This window comes from Centroberyx gerrardi, chromosome 9 (assembly GCF_048128805.1).
Source record: "Centroberyx gerrardi isolate f3 chromosome 9, fCenGer3.hap1.cur.20231027, whole genome shotgun sequence".
Classification (NCBI taxonomy): Eukaryota; Metazoa; Chordata; class Actinopteri; order Beryciformes; family Berycidae; genus Centroberyx; species Centroberyx gerrardi.
In genome coordinates this window covers 22,856,501-22,875,342 of record NC_136005.1, presented here as the reverse complement: position 1 = coordinate 22,875,342, position 18,842 = coordinate 22,856,501, and the positions used below count along the sequence as shown (strand labels likewise).

Genomic DNA, 18,842 nt, shown 5'->3' with positions numbered 1-18,842 from the left:
GGCTTCATCGACGCGATCTGGTGTAATGGGCATACTTTTGGCAAAATGTTTTGTTTCAAATTTTTCATCTTGCTCGTTTGATTTGACCCAAAGAGTTTGTACGTATATTAACTCAAATCTATTCTGCAAAGTAGCTAGCATTGTATCTACTTGTTCTAAAGCTGACTGCTGGTGGCTTGTACAAGAATCCTATTTCAAACTGAGAGCCAATCAGTGCTGCCTTGGCTCAGCAAGGTCTCGTCATCCCATGTTTTATGATGAGAATTTCTCCAGACCTCTGTTGCTTGAGCCAGAGGTGTTGTTACGTGAGATTAAGGTGCACTTTATCTACTAGAACCACAGGGGTTTCCCAATAATTCACAACTTGTCTCCTCTTGGCTGTGAGTCTCCGTCGGTCTACCAATAACAAAGCATATCTACTCATCTCCCTTCAGAACAGCCCTCTTGTACTCACTCTGCCACTCTGTCCACAACAGCTTCCACACCTTCACCTTCCTCACAAGATAAGACAGCAGGTACCAACAGCAATGACACCAACCCCGCAGGTGAGACTGCTATAGTCAGAAAGAGAGGGAGAGAGAGAAACCAAGTCAGAGACAGAGGGTTATGCTACCTCTTGCCACAAAATGCTTTGATGGAAGCTGGGACCTCTTCTTCTTTTATAGACAGAGACAAAAAGGGACAAGTAGTGAAATCTTTTTTGTGACAAGAAGCATCAGGGTTTACAGGAAATGTGGTCTGCTACACATAGCACGTTTAAGGATGTAGAGGGTATTATTGTGATATTGTCTTTGTGATTTTTTTTTTTTTTTTTTTTGGAATGCAGCTGTTTTATCGAGCCCCTCACCTCCAAGCATCACCACATCTACCGTCTTACCTCCAAGCACCAAAACAAATGCCTCTAATCCTTTAGTAGCCTCACCTCCACGCATCTCGACAACTGCCCTCATACCTCCACGCACCTCAAACTCCACAACCCAGGCATCCAATTTAGCAACTACCACCCGTGGTAACGTATTCAGCCTCAGTTCACAGTTACATCAGCCACGTGAACATTGCATTTAGCATGACAGTATTCTTAAATGTTGCTTAGAATTATGTTGGAATTATGGTATTTTCTCTTTGAAAGTGACCGCGATCATGTCCTCCACCCTACAGCCTCTTCTGACCCTGCAAGCACCTTACCCGCAAGCAGTCCAGCAAACACCACTCACAACCAGACCTCACCTCCAGTCACACAACCCATCACCATAGCACCTAACCTTACCACTGCAGGTTGGAGTTTCCTCATTTAGATGCTGTCTATTTGCTCATATGAATAGCAGATACACGATTGTGTTGTGCTGTGAGTACAGTATACCAACGGAAACATGAGGCAACTTGTAATGTGTAGCTCAGTAGACATAACATGGCACTAACACTGCCAGGACTGGGGTTACAGTTACTAAAAATACATGCACTTGCCATAGTCTACTTGCAAGTTGCTTAAGAATCATCCAAATGCCCTATATTATATAATCATACATTAATGTCACTTGCTATTCTCTAATCTCTCTCTCTCTTATAATTTTATTATATCCTCCAGGCCCCTCAAAGTGTGAGTATCAGTTTCATTTTTTAATAGATAATCCATCTCATCCTTTCACTCATGTGCACTAATTACAGTAGTTTACAGCATCTGCATTTCTCTCTTACTTTCCAATGAATGCAATGGATATGAAGCTATTGGACATTTGGATTTTATCCTATTTCAACATATACAGCAACTACATGAACAAAAATGTTTGAGGTTAAAATGACACCAGGTAGTTCACATTCACCAAGAGACTGATGATTCTTTATTTTGTGTGCAGGTTCATACGATATTAAAGCAATCAAGTTTGGCTTTGAGATCAAGATCATCAATAGCTTCACTGCTACCGGCTACATCATAACTCTTACTGAACAAGGCTCATCTAGAAATCTAACCTTTTCCAAAAATGGGTCGAGTGTTATCCAAAACCTGAAGCCCTGTACTATGTATGGGCATAATGTGACAATTAATAATAGTGTCTCCACACAATGTGAGCCCAACGGAACGCAATCTCTGAAGACAAATGAAGCAAGTGAGTAAAAAAAAACCATTTCTAATTATTGTATGGCATCTTACTTTTTTAACCTCAGAATTGGGAGAATGTGAAAGTGGAAGAGAAATTTTAACATTCGTGCAACATTCATGCATTTCAGTTGAAGGTGACATTAAGAATGTCGACTCCCTCCCCGGACATCTTTGTTATTGGAGTGAATGGGATATCAGCTCTGCACTACAAACAAAAGAATCTACTCGAACCGTGCAATACAAGAATGGTCAAGCATTCTGTATCAAGTTCAAGTACACTGACCTTTGCTCAAATTTGACTAGAACCTTCAATTCAAGAGAATGTCGAAACATTTCTGTACCTCAAAATGTCAGTGTCGGTATGTACAATAGATTTTACCTGTATTTTGTATGATGGTGTACATACGCCTCATTTTAACATGTTTCATCTACACATTTTTTTTTTTTTCATTTTTTCAGCAAATCTCTTAGATCCAAAGGAAATCACTCTGACTGCTCCTGATCGACTTGGTGGTGAAATAGGAACAAATACACCACTAAACTGTAATAATCTTACCATCGATTACACCTGTCGCAGTAAGTGGAAAGATTAGACTTGACTTCTCAATAATGTCTTATAGCCTATTTAAGGGTAAAAATAAGATTAAAATGTTTTTTTTTTGTTTGTCTGTTTGTTTTTACCTCTGCCAATTGTTTCTGCCCCTGTTAGTTTTATTTGTCTCAAAACTAACAGAGATAGAGACTTGATTCCAAATCCTATGTTTATGTTTGCAGGGTAGAGAAATCAATTTAACTGCAAATTTAAGTGATAGGAATGATGACTTTGAGTGTAGCAGCAAGTTGGAGAATTGTTCAGTGTTGGCGAAGCGTACGCTTTCTGAGTGCCTTCTAGTTATATTTAAGTGGCTGAATGGGGGATTTTTCTTTGCAGTATTAGTGCCCCATAAATCTTCCCCATGTCCTCATCTATAGACAAAGATAACTGCTCATAGGCGCTGTGGTACATCTTCTAATTGGTTGGGAAATGACTGTGTTAACTTTCAGCCGTCTCAGTACTTGACAAGCCCAATGTGGTCAAGAATGTGTCTGAGCTGAAGCCCTTCACAAAGTACAACTGCACTGGTCAGATCAATTACAACAATGTCAGCACAAACAAGACAACTACTATCATCGTCGAAATTAAGTGCGGTATGTTGATAATCAGTTTTCCTCTGGATATTGATAGTTTGTACCCTCTGTTACAGTGGAGTAACGGAGAGGACCAGATATTACTTCAATTTTACAGATGTCTGATACTGTGTCCAACAGATTTGAATATATCCATCACAAGGAATCACTCAACCAGTAAGTCCATTATGTTGAGTTGGCACACCAGGAGCATGAAGTGTGAAGATGCCATCCCGGACCTTTCATACAACTGCAGCTGTACTGATCAGAAAACCAGTATGTCAAAATTGTTGAATTAACTCTAATTTCTCCTTCTTCTTTTTCAAAGGAATACACTGGGTTTTTGGGAGATTGGCCGGTTGGTCAACATACCTGTTGAGTGATGAAAACATACTGTAGACACCAAAATCATCCATGCATCCCTGGTATATTGTTTGCTCTGGTGCTCCATGCTAACACATTATGTTGTAAGTAATCTTAGATGATATGCCAAGTCAAGTTTTGTGTAGGGGATTCATCAAATTTACATGAAGTATGATACAGAAATGATATACTACTAGGGACTACTGTTTCTATAGGAAGTAAATGTGGCGGGCGTGTGAGACTGTGTGTACACCTAAAAATCACTGCGCAGGGGATGAATAGGCGGTTGCACACTTGGAATAGTTCCAAAATTAAAAACCATGGTTACATCAGCGATATTACAGTAATATTTCTTTTTTTTTTATTTCTGAGTCAACAGGCCATATAGTAAAAACCATTAACAACTTTTTAGTACTAAAAGGGCGCTCTTCTTATTTTGAGGTGATACTAGTCGCCTACTGTCAGTCAACATAGTGTTTGCTAAAGTGTTAACATGGAGTACCAGTGCTATTGATCCATCGGGGACACATGTATGATGTTGGTGTCTATACTCTCATCACTTAACGGGTAAGTTGACCAATGGGCCAATTTCACAAAACCTTGGTGTGTTCCTTTAACTTTATAAATGCAATGTTCAGTCTAAAAATCTTTTCCTGATTTTCCTGTTGCCATTCACTCATCCAGCCCAAAACAGCGAATGAAAATTGTTTTACAATGTCATTTTTCATATAATCTCATTTTTATAGAAAAGACAGAAAGTGTCACCGAAACAACGTTACAATGTAATGTGTCTGGATTGAAACCATTCAACGATTATAAGTGCCAAGTACAACCCAAGTACAACAACAAGCCCGTTCTCGGCCCAGTTCAGATACCTGTCATCCAAACTGCGGCTGAAGGTAAGTAGCCAAAAAAATGCTTTTTGGGGAAAATGACTTTGGACACATATACCAATACAAAGAGACTATTGAAATCTGAACTAGAGTTGATTATTTATCAAGATTATGTACTGCATATATTGTTGAATGTCCAATTAAGATAAGTGCATGACAATAAAAGTAGATGTCTTTCTGAAATGCTTTGTTGAGACCATACAGTGTTGGCAGTATTTCATAATAATATTTTGGAAGAAAACATTGCTTTCTAGTAACATATTGTAACTTTGTTGAGTGCTATACAACAAATATAAATATTTGTAGTATTAGTATTACTGTATTATAGGAATTGGAACATTACATTTGGAAGAGTATTGACTTAGAACAAGATTTACTCAGCATTAATCAGTGTGGATGTTTTCTGTCCTTGCAATGAATCTCTTTGTCACCAGTTCTCAGCTAGATAGGGTTTAGGTAAAACATCCAACAATTTTATAGAGCAAATAATGTTGAATGCCAATGATAAAATAGCATGTCATGCATTCCTGGATAGACTGCCAACATGCATTATATATAACAATCATACATTGTATACATTACACACTAATCCAAGCCATGTAAATTACACTTGGTTACCAAGCTGTGGTATATCTGTTAAAAGTTGAATTTACAGAAAGGAAACCGAAGGCATATGTATACAATCACTATTGATACCCAGGGCTAGGACAGCCAATATTTGGTGATGACACATATGAGGCTAAACTGGGTTAAAGTTGTTGTCATACCAAAGTAAAATATCACTTTAAATTGTATGTAAGTAAGCATACGGTACTGTATCTGAAGGAAAATGTGTCTTTACTCTTCACTTGTTATGTCTTACAGTACCACAGCCGGTCCTCAAGGATAAAATCACATATTCTATCACAGAGAATAATGCTTTTACAGTAAAATGTAAATATTTTGGTGAATTGAATGGGGACATGAAGAAGAAGAAATACATAGCACGCCTTTCTCCAGGAAATGAAAATACACAGCAAAATAAAACAACATGCGATTTTGAATTCACGGGTCTAAGCTACTCTACAACGTACACAGTGAAGGTATGTATAATCTTTTTTGGTTTCACAAGACTAGTTTCCAGCTATTCCTCATATTTCAAATAGTGCCATAATTCCTGCTAATGGGATGTACTGTCTTGCCAGGTGACTGTCTTCAACGGACATTTTGAGAGCCATCCTGTGCTCCAAGAAATTATTACTTACTGTATGTGCTGTTTCACTTACTTCATGCCATATTGTCCTATATTGCTCAGTTAAATCATTTTCAAACATTTTACTCTGATATACAGTATACACCTCCAGTTCTATACATTATATCTCTAACATAAATGCCAACTCTTCGATTTCCTGCTATTATATCTATCTTCTTACAGACAACGACAAAGCTGTCATTGGTATTCTGGTCTTCCTCATCATCCTCACATCTGTGGCCCTGCTTTTGGTTCTCTACAAGATCTACATTCTGCAGCGGAAGAAGTCCCAGTAAGGATCATTCTGCATCTAATCTCACACTGCTTCTGTTTTTACAGAGATGGATCTGCATGTGTTGTGCCATTTATAAAGTCAAGAATCACCATGTTGTTAGATTACTTTGACATTTTGATTATTTGACACATGAGGAGTATACCGTTTTGTTTTTTTCATTTACAGTTCAGGAGTAGCATTACTGCTCTTTATTTTCTTTGGCAAGTATTTCTTGCCAATAAAGCTCATTTGAATTGAATTCCTCAACCAGCTCAAAGACTGGAGAGAGCATCACTGTATTCCGTGTTTATGTTTTAATGAATGGCTTCCAAAATCACAGTATGTACTGTGTAGCCTAATCTATGCCATATAGGAACAATTTAAACTATATGAAACCAAACTTCAGTATTTTCTCCACAGCGACCTGGGTGAACATTTGGTGCTCATTCCAGCAGCAAGTGAGTAGACACTGGCTTTCTTCTTTTTTCTACAGTAGGGGTTTGAGTAGGCAATAAACAACAATATCATTCAGCAACAACTATTATGTTTGTAATCTGTTTTGGATTATAGTGATCTGATTATGACTAGTTGGTAGCTATATTCAGTTACAGTTACAGAGAAAAATACAGTCATCGGATTTTACTTTTTAAAAAAATGTAGTTTACCTGATAGATCATTTAAAGGCATGTTTGAAGAGCAAAAAAAAAAACATTTTGATTTTAAGATCATAAATAGAAAGTGAGAAATTCAAATATCATTTTCCACATCTTGACATAATGGTTGACAGATGAGGATTAGTGGAGTATTACAGCATTTTGGAATAAATCGTCTGGTTCAAAATGGTGTGTAATGGATTGCAGTTTTAAAGTAACTTAGCCAACCCTGTTTGTGTTGTATGTTTGTGAACTACACTGTGGTATGACAAGTTACAAACTAGAAGAAAGAGTATTTCCTGTTCGTGCTTGAAAGCACTGTTATTTTCTGACTGGTTTGGTTCATAGATGATGAGGAGAACCTGCTGAATGTCGAGCCAATCGCTGCAGAAGTCCTGCTGGATGCCTACAAGAGGAAGATCGCTGATGAAGGAAGGCTTTTCCTGGCTGAGTTTCAGGTGAATTTGGAATCTGTATTATGTTTTTTAGGATTGTTTTTTTTGCATTTCTGCTGTATTGGATAGTTTACAGTGGAGAGAGACAATAGAGAGATAGAGAGAGAAAGGTGGATGACATGTAACAAAGGTCCCAGACCGCATTTGAACCCAGGAATAAACTGCCCTAGCACCCTATAAACTCAGACCAGCTGAATGTACAAACAGTGTGAAAGTGGTTTTGCTCTGTATTGCTCTTTGGCAATTGCAGCTCACAGTTTGTGTCTGCTTTCAGAGCATCCCCAGAATCTTCTCCAGGAACACAGTGAAAGAGGCCAAGAAGGCCTGCAATGCCACCAAGAACCGCTATGTGGACATCCTGCCTTGTGAGTGGGAGGCCGTCTTCTCTGTTTACTGTTTTGGTGCCGAGTAGCTCAATGGTAGAGCAATGGTTACCTTGGGTTTGATTCCCACAGAGGCCCTCGCATTAAAGTGGGCTCAAATTAATATGATGCCCTTTGGATAAAAGCATTAACCAATTCACATAACTGTTTATTATGTATTTTTTATCTATTCTGTTCTTATGTTTTTACCATTGAGATGTACCCACATAATTCATATTAGCCAATTTAATACACACACACGCACGTACGCACACACACACACACACACACACACACACACACACACACACACACAAACACACCTTTGCTCTCTGTTGGATATGTAAAGGTCATAGAAATGTCTTCAGTGAGTGACAGCGTGTCTTTTGCTTTTCTCTCATGTCCCAGATGATTACAACCGCGTCCAGCTGACCACAGGAAATGGCGAGGCAGGATGTGACTACATCAACGCCAGCTTCATTGATGTATGGAAAACACCCAGATACTACTGCTACTACTGTTACTACTGTTACTACTGTTACTACTGTTACTACTACTGTTTCTGCTCCTATTGCTACTGCTACAGTTACTGCTACTATACTGCTACTATTACTACTACTGCTACTACTACTGTTACTACTACTATTACTACTATTGTTACTGCTACTGCTACTGTTACTACTACTGTTACTACTACTGCTACTAATATTACTGTTACTACTATTGTTACTGCTACTACTACTGCTGCTGCTGCTGCTACTACTACATCATAATAATCATCATAATAAATACTATAATACTGTGAATAAGAACAGTCATGCTGAAGGGACACACCAATGTCGAACAGCACATGTTTTTAGTGGTATCTGTGGTAATCTAAGCAAAGTTCATGACTGTTCACTTCCAATACACAGCTGCTGAACATCAATTGCTTTCTTACTACAGGGATTCAAGGAATGTAAGAAGTACATTGCAGCTCAAGGTAAAGCAGTGTTCTCATATTCTTTACACACTTAATAACTGCACTTGATATTTATGGTTGATGCTAAGCGTGTGTGTGTGTGTGTGTGTTGTAGGGCCGAAGGATGAAACCGTGAGTGACTTCTGGAGGATGATATGGGAGCAACAGTCCTCTATCATCGTCATGGTAACACGCTGTGAAGAGGGAAACAGGGTAAGAACAGTAGTATTTTGTTGACTTTGATTATGTTGACATGAAACTACCATGTACAGTCATGTCAGGATGCAGCAGAGGAAAATGACGTCATTAGTGAAACATTACAGTGACAGAAAAAAAACAAGAATTGCGGCTACAATGTTACGTTGTACAGTATGTGATATATTGATGTTAGTATGATTGCTATAGAGTTGATAGGAGTTTTTATTATTACCAGTCAAATGTTTAATTTATGTGTCAGCATAAAGAAGAAGTTTGCCCGGAACTGACTGTTCTTAGTATAAATAGGATGTTTGAATGAATTTTCCATTCCTATCTTTTCATGTTTCCTGCAGTCCGTCATTCACTTATGTTTTCACACATGTATATCACACACACACACACACACACACACACACACACACACATGCACACACTCTTTTCACACACGCATTTCTTGGAGTTTCTAGTGTACTTATTCAATCTGTTGTTTTTAATATTCCTTATTTTCTCTTGTTTTTAATTGCATTTGTGTCCTTTGTTTTCTGCAAACGACACAAATGCTTGATAAATAAATCTGGCATGGCCTAACATGTTACTGATTTGTGACATTGTGGTGTTACTGTCTGTTCCTCTGACATGTCCTGCAGGTCAAGTGTGCGCAGTACTGGCCATCCCCAGACCGAGAGACAGAGATCTTTGAGGAGTTTATAGTGAAACTGAACGGAGAGGATCATTGTCCTGATTACACCATCCGCCATCTCAGCCTATCCAACGTGAGTCTCCATCAAAGATCTGTAGAGACCAACAGAAGCATTGCAGTCACTGCTTATTTCTTGTTAAGGGCTTCAAAGAGCTGCGGAGCTGCAACCCGCCCTGACACAATTTTGGTTTCCGTTTCTGTGTATATGTGGTGTGTGTGTGTGTGCGTGCGTGCATGCCTGAGGATGAGCATGTCTGTGGGCATGCATGCATTTTTGGGTGTGTATCTTTCCCTCTACATAGTAACACATACATACATTCATGCGTCTGTGTGTGCATATGCATGTGTTTATGCAGGCGTTTATGCGTTTGTGAATGCATGAGTGTGCGTTCGTATGACCATGCGATACTTGTGTAACCGTCTGTGCGTGTGTGTGTGTGTCTTCAGAAGAGGGAAAAGAACTCAGAGAGGGAGGTGACCCACATCCAGTTCATCAGCTGGCCAGACCACGGCGTCCCAGGAGAGCCGCACCTCCTCCTGAAGCTGAGGCGGCGCGTCAACGCCTTCAAGAACTTCTTCAGCGGCCCCATCGTCGTCCACTGCAGGTACATACAAGTCAATTCAAAATGTAAAAATCAAAACTCGTCTTTTCTTTTAGGCTTTTTAGACTGGACCATATATTCTGTACTTACTTCTTAACCCTAACCCTGTATGCCCAATGGGGAGAGTTTAACCAGAGCACTTTTTTATTAATGTCCACAGTCCTTAGGCACTTTTTCACACAGTTCACATACAGCAGCTTCAGTCAAGTGTCTTTTCAGGCACACTTGTTCCTCCCTATATCTTGTGAACTCTAAAGGGATCAAGTGGGAATCAGGGGCCACATCAGGCCGGCTCTCACCTCTCTTCACCTCCCAACTAATTCTCAACCTCGCTTGCCACTGATAGAGATGTGTGCAGTAAAACGTATGATGTCATTTCTCTGCATGTGCAGTGCGGGGGTGGGCAGGACAGGCACCTACATTGGCATTGATGCCATGATGGAGGGTCTGGAGGCAGAGGGGAGAGTGGACATCTACGGCTACATAGTCAGACTCCGCAGACAGAGGTGCCTCATGGTTCAAGTAGAGGTAAGATGTAATTTTAGATAATATTTCAAATATCGTGTGTGTGTGTGTGTGTGATTTGTGTTTTTGCAAGCATAGCCTACATGCATATATACATGTGTTTTTCTGTGTTTGTGAATCTGAATGTTCAAAATTTTAGGGAGGAGATGTAGATAAGGAGACGCAGACGAGTTACAGAAAGATTTTTAAGCTTTGAGACAGTTAAGATGTGGATTGCACATTCAGTGTGTAGTCCTGTGTGTGTGTGCTTGTTCTGTCTCCATACTGCATGTCAATGTGTGTTTACTTAAGTGCTTGTGTCCTCATGCAGGCCCAGTACATCCTGATTCACCAGGCACTGATAGAGCACAACCAGTTTGGAGAGACGGAGATCGCCCTGCCTGAGCTCCACAGCACACTGGGCACGCTCAAACAGAGAAACTCCAGCAATGAGCCCAGTCTGATAGAGGAAGAGTTCGAGGTACTTTTCAGTTCATTTTATTTACCCTTTATTTAACCAGGTAGTCCCACTGAGATCAAAAACCTCTTGGCCAAGAAACAGCACAAAGGCAAATATAAAAGTTGGACACATGCACTCAAAAAAGACGTCCAAAGATAACATCTTTATATAGAAAAAACAAGAAGCCTATGTAGTCAGAAATGTGCCACTTTGTAATTTTGTATAATTGTATAAGGAATTTTATAAGTGTATGACAATAATGCTCCCCTCTCTTCTACAAGTCCTTCATGTTGTTTTCTCCTCCTCAATACTCCTTAATACTCCTTCTCTCATTTTATCCTTCTTCCCCCTCTTATTACTTTATGTGGAGGAAATGAATCTTTAAAATTAACCATGAAAACTCTTTCTGGTCTGTGTTGCAATTCAGAGACTCCCCAAGTATAAAAACTGGAGGACATTCAACACAGGGATCACCGAGGAGAACAAGAAGAAGAATCGCTTCTCATCTGTGATCCCATGTGAGTATCAGCTCAGCACAGAGAGGATTAGATCATTTTGTGTCCTGTCCTGGTTTAGAAGACATTTTACACTATGGATAGAGGTCAATGGTATGTTTATGTATATATAGTACTGCCCTTCCAGATCTGTATAGTAAAAACACATAAATAGTAGAGAAGCTTTCCCAGTAAGGCGGTATGAATAAAGGTATACCAGTGAAAGTGTCAGAGATGGCCTCAAACACTAGATATCTATCAACGCACAAATAATTAGCAGTGCATAGTTAGTATTTCAAATTCAAGTTGTAACATACCCAAAATGCCACTTTCAGACGACTACAACCGAGTGCTGGTGAAGCTAGATGACGGAAGCAGTCATGACAGTGACCAGGATGACGATGACGAGGACGACTCATCGGATGAAGAGGATGAGGAGTCCACTAAATACATCAACGCCTCCCACATTGACGTATGTTACCGTATTGACACTTTCATCTTATTCAGTAACCCATTCCTCCGCACACCGGATTGTATTGTAGATTTAAATGACTATTCTTGTGACAAATTGTGTTCTCTAACCATGTTTCCTGTTGCAGCAGGTGTTCTCTCATTTAGTCTAAATTAACTCCCACCTCTCACAGAGCCAGATGAAGATAAAAAAAAAACAACATCTAATTAAATTAACCAGACTTTATTTGTGTGGACTGCACAACAATAGATAGATGTGTTTTCTCGCCCACGCAGGGTTACTGGAGCCCACGCAGCTTCATCACAGCCCAGGGCCCGCTGCCAGACACCACTGCTGACTTCTGGTTGATGGTTTACCAGAAGAGAGCGACCACTATTGTCATGCTGTCCGACTGCAACGAGGGCGATAAGGTGCCTGAGATATCATGCATACTGTACCTGCACATAAATGAACCATAGCAGCAAGCACACACACACATACAAGGTTACATGGTGTAGTTGGTACATAGATATGCATACACACTTCCAAACATAAATATGTCCTTGTATACATACATATACATACATACAGTACATATATACACGACCAGTCAAAAGTTTAAACACACATGATTGAATGTACTTTTTCATTATCTTAAAGTCATTTTGATCTAAAGGCTTATGCTTAAATGCTTGAAGTTTGTTTTTTTAGACAAATATAAATAGTGAAGTTGATGCCTGTGTATGAATTTCTTTCCAAAGCCTTTGCCTTTCCATCAAGGCAAAGGGCGGCTACTTTAAAGAATCTAAAATATAAGATAGTTTTGATTTGTTTAACACTTTTTTGGTCACTGCATAATTCAATTTGTGTTATTTCATAGTTTTGATGTCTTTACTATTATACTAAAATGTGGAAAATAGTAAAAATGAAAGAAAAATGCATGTCCAAACTTTTGACTGGTAGTGTACAGTATATATGTACATATACATACATACAGTACATATATACTGTACATACATACATTATACTATTATAAAAAAGTAGTACTATTCATACATCCATACAATTATGTCCTATTTTGCGTACCTTCTTGTTGATAGGAGTTTTGCTCTGCCTACTGGGACAATGAGAAGAAAAGCTTTGGGGACGTTGAGGTGGAGCTGACAGCCACAGACAGCTCCGCAGCGTTCATCACCCGCACAATGCAGATCCGTCATGCCAAGGTGACTGAACAGCAACCCACTCCCTGTTGTTAAGGCTTCGCTTTTCATGGCCAAGAAACGTCTGGCGCTGCCCAGTTTTAATGCTTAAGTCCGCTCTGTTTCAATATTTATCAGTATCAGATGCATTTGGCTTGAGGATTTTCTGTGGCAGCCTGTGATGTGTTCGGCCATTTCCCCTGAATTTCAAAAGGAACATCACGTGTTTTGCTTAACCCCAAACCACTTTCACCAACAGAGGAAAGAGAGTCGGCAAGTGAAACAGTTCCACTTCCTGAAGTGGGCAAACAGAGAGCTGCCAGAGAAAACACAGGATTTGACAGACATGATCAAGAGCATCAAGCAGACCTGTGGCCACAGCAGCAGCAAGTCAGAGAGGAGCGTGCCCTTAGTGGTCCACTGCAGGTCAGACCACTTCACACAAAATGTGCTCTGGGTATCTTGAAGCGGGTATAACTAAGGTATTTACTGGCTCATAGCAAAAACATGACCACAATATATCTGCTGGGGTTTGATAGGGTTGTTGATAAAAACCAGTGACTCAACGATCACTTCACACACACAACTACGGAGATTTCTGGCTTTCAAGTCTCACTTTACAGACGACACGGAACAAAAACTCCCCACCCATTGGAGTTTCCACCTCTTTGTGTTTTTAACTGCCGAACGATGAAGGGCGGTGCAACGAGCGAGCAACCAGTGTCACAACACATTTCAGCTACACAGGCTGAAAAGCCCTGAAAAGCCAACAAAGCCATGACAAATGACAAAGCATTATTTTGCATTGTGATACATTACATTAGATGTTTCAGTTGGATCCATTGATGCATCAGAGGCAGTGTGCAGTATTTTTCAATTTATCCTCTGAATTTTGTTAAGAGAGCACTCCCCGCATCATCCCAACATCCCACCGACATGGATTAGAGACTCTAAATTACCCATAGGTGAACATGAGTGTCTATCTATCTGTGTTAGCCCTGTGTGCTTCCCACCTGATGCATGCTGGGATAGGCAGGCCAAGAGAATGACTAAGTGTAATCATAACCCCTTTTTTTTTTTACGCTCCCTCTCCTCAGTGATGGCTCGTCCCGTTCGGGTGTTTTCTGTGCCCTGTGGAACCTGCTGGACAGCGCTCAGACTGAGAAACTGGTGGACGTTTTCCAGGTGGCCAAGGCTCTGCGCAAGGAGAGGCAGGGCATGATCGCCGGCCCGGTAAGAAAGAGGAACACTCACAAAAATAAGTTTCAGGGCTTTAACTCGCAGCAGCAGTCAGAGACGAAAGCATCACAGGTCAGCAAGACTTCTGTTCTGATTATGCTTATCGCTGATGGACACATGATGATATTATTTCCTGTTCCTGCAAAGGTTAAAGAGAAATTATTATCTTGCATACGTCATAGTGAGACTAGAGGTTATTTATGTTTCAGTATCTGTTTATAAGTCTACTGTGGTGGGTTGTGCCTACAGCTAAAGGTTGAAGTTATTTTTGTGATGTATTGTTAATGTACTTCACATCACCCTCTCTCCACTGAATATACGTTCTCTACTCACTCTGAATGCTCTAGAAATCCCTTTAATCTCTTCTCTTTGCTCTTATTCAATTTCTTTTCCTGGCACTTCACTCTTACATAGTCGGTCTATGGTCAAAAGAATATTGTAAGGGCACTGTGGCCCAGATCCTTATTTTTGGTTGCTTGTAATGTTGGTTGTAAAGAATCAAAGCTGTTTTCTTCAGTTGCACTCATTGTTGCAGCAAGTTGCTCTGGATAAAGGCCTAAAATGTGAATGTAAATGTAAGGTTTGCTGTTATAATATGAAATGTATGCAAAAGCAACGCCGTATCTTCAGTGCTACATGTGTGTTTCCGCTCAACCCTGTCTGTGTCCCTGACAGGAGCAGTACCAGTTCCTGTATGATGCGCTGGAGGGGGCCTTCCCCGTTCAGAACGGAGAGGTGAAAGCTGCGTCTGCTGCCGCTGTAGCAGAAGACTCCATCGACATTGTCAATGAATCCCATGCAGCAGAGCAGGCGGAGGAGAAACAGGCCGAGCAGCCAGCCAGCACTACCGCCGCTCACCAGCAGGGGGCAGCAGAGAGCACTCCACTGGTGGCTGATGGCGGGAATGAAGACAAAGTGTCCGGTAGCCCCACAGAGAATACACCTCTGGAGGGGACCAGCAATGGCCCCAGTGTCAGTCTGGAGGTCTGAGAGGGAGAGAGAGGGAGACAGAGAGAGAGAGAGAGAGAGAGACAGACAGAGAGAGAGAGAGAGAGAGAAAGAGAGAGAGAATTTGAATTCTAAAACAGCTTTGTTTTGCCAAGTCCAGCTAGAGACAATCAAATTGTGATCACATCAAAAGAAACATTAATCAATCAGGACAACAATTATACAAGATGTAAAAAACTACACAACTGTACTACACTTAAAAAGAAAGGAGAGTTAAGCAAGAGAAGGGGGGTTGGGGGGGGGGGACACACACTTGGCATGGCATTTTCTACTTTGGGGGTAGGCTACTCCAGTTCTACCAAAGAGGATGCCCAAAAAAAAAAGGGTTCATGCTTTATGATGTTTGATTGCTTCATTTAATTACTTTATTAATGTATAGAAAATGTAAAGCTTTAATACGATGTGGTTTGGTTGAGATATTTTAAAGGCTTTGATAAAATTTTTGATATCAACCTTCAAAATTCTGATTTAAATATTAAGCTAAGTTATAAATAGTTAAAAAGTTTAAGACTGCAAATAGTGTGTTTTCTATAAGCAAAGTTTACCTTGTACTAGACTGCTGTTATCAAACTACATGGCCTTGGATTTATAGTAAAGGATTTCTCAGAGCATAAGTTTAAGACCAGAGGAGTTGTTTTATAGCCCACTTTACTACTGCATGTTGAGTTTGACTTGGTGTACCAGTATGTACCATTTTCCTTGCTAAATAAATAAATGCTATAACCTACAGTTTGATTTACCTACATTATTTAGTCATCAAGTTCATAGTTTGTCATCAAGTTCCTATCTCTTAAGAGAAAGTGACATTATGCATATTATGAGTCTCGTCCATGCAGAGGAGTTGTCCCATTCTCACATTGAAGGTTTGCTTATCATCATAGATTCACTTTATTTGGCTGGATTTACAAAAGTGCATAAAATCTTATTTTAACGCTACAGTATGCAATTTCAGATCACATGCATATGTAGACAGCAATGTTGTTTCTAGATCTTCATTTGATTAGATTTTATATCATGCATATATTGATTTGTGTATTTGTTCTCTTATTGGTTTAGTAATTATTTAATTTGTTTTGATTTGATTTGTTTTGTGCCATTACAGTAAGATATGCATCCAGCCACAGTGAAGCCCAAGCATGAACCAGATCTTGCATTACTCTTAATAAACACTAGAGGTCCTCAAAAGACAGGACACTGACTAGACACTTCAGGCAGCACGAGTCACTCAAAATGTATATATCAGCATAGTTAAAATATTGGAAAACATATTATAAAAGACCGGCAAAATAGTTGAAAATTCTTAAGAATTTATTTTGATAAAATGTAACATTTTCATATCAGCAGTTCATTTCTGGAATCATTGTCAAAGGCAAACACAGTAACAAAATTTAAGACACACAAGTGCGCAAGATGTGATGCGGACAGTCTCTTCAAATTCAGGAGGATCTCAAGAAAATCATCCATGAAATTTAGATGAATTTTGTGAATTTTGTGAGCTCAAGTTTCAATACAAATCGCTTGTAACATTTCTTTGATCAGAACTGCATCTTCAATTGATTCAATGAATTCACTGTTATGCAATCTTTGAGATCTATCATTATCAATCACAAATACAAGTAGAATGTATAAAAAGTATATTCTATATATGAACGCTATCAAATACTGTGGAATCAGAGAGAAAAGAATAAACTGTGCTTCATTCACGCCACTCTACAGTACACATGTGATCTTCCTATACGTTAGAGGCTCAGTGAGGGTTTGTGAGAGTTTGATACATCTGAACTATTGCAGTGCTAAGAACACGTCAGCTAATGTAAACACACACACACACACACACACACACACACACACACACACACACACACACTAACAGTCACAAGGGACTTAATAGCTTTCTAAAACTGGCTGTCTGCCCTGAAGAGTTGCAGCACAGATATTCATCGTAAACTGTTGAGGAGCTAAATAGTAAAGCTACACAGTATTATGATACATTGATGTAATCAATGTATGAGGACACTTATGAGACTCAGAAAACAATACTTAGTTGAGAGAGAGAGAGAGAGAGAGAGAGAGAGAGAGAGAGAGAGAGAGGTGTCTAAATACAGTTTTCATAAACACTAATATATCAGAGCTTGTCAGAGGAAAACAATCATTGTTCAGCATAGTTGTGGTGAGAAATAAATGCTTATCATTTACAGAACAATCTTCATAAGGGCTTCACGAGTCTTTCCAGCACAGACACGTTGCCTCCCTGAAAAAACTAAGCAAAGGTTTCCGAAATAATTATATGAAAGAGCTGCAAACAAATGTGTCTTGCAGGAGGCAGTGCAACCATTAAAATATGATTCTTCTCAAAGAAGTGCTTTCTAATGCTGCATGAAAGCTGCATAACTTGTCAAGCAGTGCTGATTGTCAGTCACTTATTGTCATATTGGGCGTTTTAGCGATTAAAGATGCTAGCAGCACATCATTACATTGCAAAAACACTTCACAGATCGTTGAATAAATATTTATGAATATTTTATATTTATTTTATAAATGTTATGCTTGCCAGTTCTGGCATTAGACATGGTGTGGTTTCAGTGTGTAGACAAATAATATATGTTTTGTTATCTGAAAATGAATAAAATATACATATATATATATATATATATGTATAAAGAAAATTCTATATAAATCAGTTGGAACATTGGAACCAACAGTTTGGGTTGCAAAACTCTACTTCTGCATTACCTGATACACTTCAATAGAAACCTCCATAGTATTGATTTAACTTCTCGTTATGATGATAATGTACATTTAATTTCTACATTACTAAATTCCTGGCCCCCTCTGTCCATGTAAGGTCATTAATCATTATGGAGTTTCAAGTTATACTCCAATGTATTGTTGACCAGGCCACACTTGACTTAGCAGACATTTACCTGATTAGCAGGAAGCAGCAAATTGACTTTCATTTCTCCGTCCTGATCACCTCCTTGTCATTCCTCCATTGCGGGGCTTGACAAGTCACAACTCAATCACTCAGTTCCCAACAGAACACAAAGTCCACACCTTATTGTTGTTTTACTCTTGAACACCACAAGCAGCTACTGTAGTCCCATAACCAGGATCAGCAGGAGGGAAGGCTACTCCTCATTTCTGAGCATCACATGCAGTGCCTGGAATTCACTTTTTGGCTCAGCCAAGAGCTGGTAACCTAAAAAAAATGTAACAGCCAAGAATACGTTTCTTACCAGCCAACATAATTATCATACATCTTTCATAGATACATCTTTCATAATTCATCATTAAGTGCAACAGAATTCAAACTACAAGAGAGCCCACACACATCCGCAAGTAATGTTAGGCGAGTTAACTATCCAGGCAGTTGGCTGAAGATTTGATTTGATTTGACTTGACTTGACTTGACTTGACTTGACTTGATTTGATTTGATTTGATTTGATTTGATTTGATTTGATTTGATTTGATTTGATTTGACTAAGACCAAAGACCAAAGACTCTCAAAAAGCTACCAGCCGGTGTGATG

The 18,842-nt window shown here is 39.4% G+C and overlaps 1 protein-coding gene across 1 annotated transcript; it reads left to right on the top strand.

The window, feature by feature from the left end:
• Positions 1 to 579: 579 nt before the first annotated feature.
• On the top strand, positions 580 to 15,764 carry ptprc (protein tyrosine phosphatase receptor type C). Its single transcript, XM_078285829.1, has 28 exons — positions 580 to 1,275; positions 1,586 to 1,597; positions 1,854 to 2,105; positions 2,227 to 2,457; positions 2,558 to 2,674; positions 3,143 to 3,286; positions 3,407 to 3,541; positions 4,375 to 4,527; positions 5,386 to 5,603; positions 5,706 to 5,766; positions 5,936 to 6,044; positions 6,447 to 6,484; positions 7,028 to 7,137; positions 7,409 to 7,499; positions 7,905 to 7,981; positions 8,442 to 8,478; positions 8,573 to 8,670; positions 9,303 to 9,428; positions 9,803 to 9,960; positions 10,350 to 10,485; positions 10,793 to 10,942; positions 11,349 to 11,439; positions 11,751 to 11,887; positions 12,163 to 12,297; positions 12,967 to 13,089; positions 13,325 to 13,491; positions 14,163 to 14,298; positions 14,980 to 15,764. Exons 1-28 carry the CDS (start codon positions 1,083 to 1,085, stop codon positions 15,292 to 15,294), a joined length of 3,750 nt encoding a protein of 1,249 aa, XP_078141955.1. The 5' UTR covers positions 580 to 1,082; the 3' UTR covers positions 15,295 to 15,764.
• The last annotated feature ends 3,078 nt before the right edge of the window (positions 15,765 to 18,842 follow it).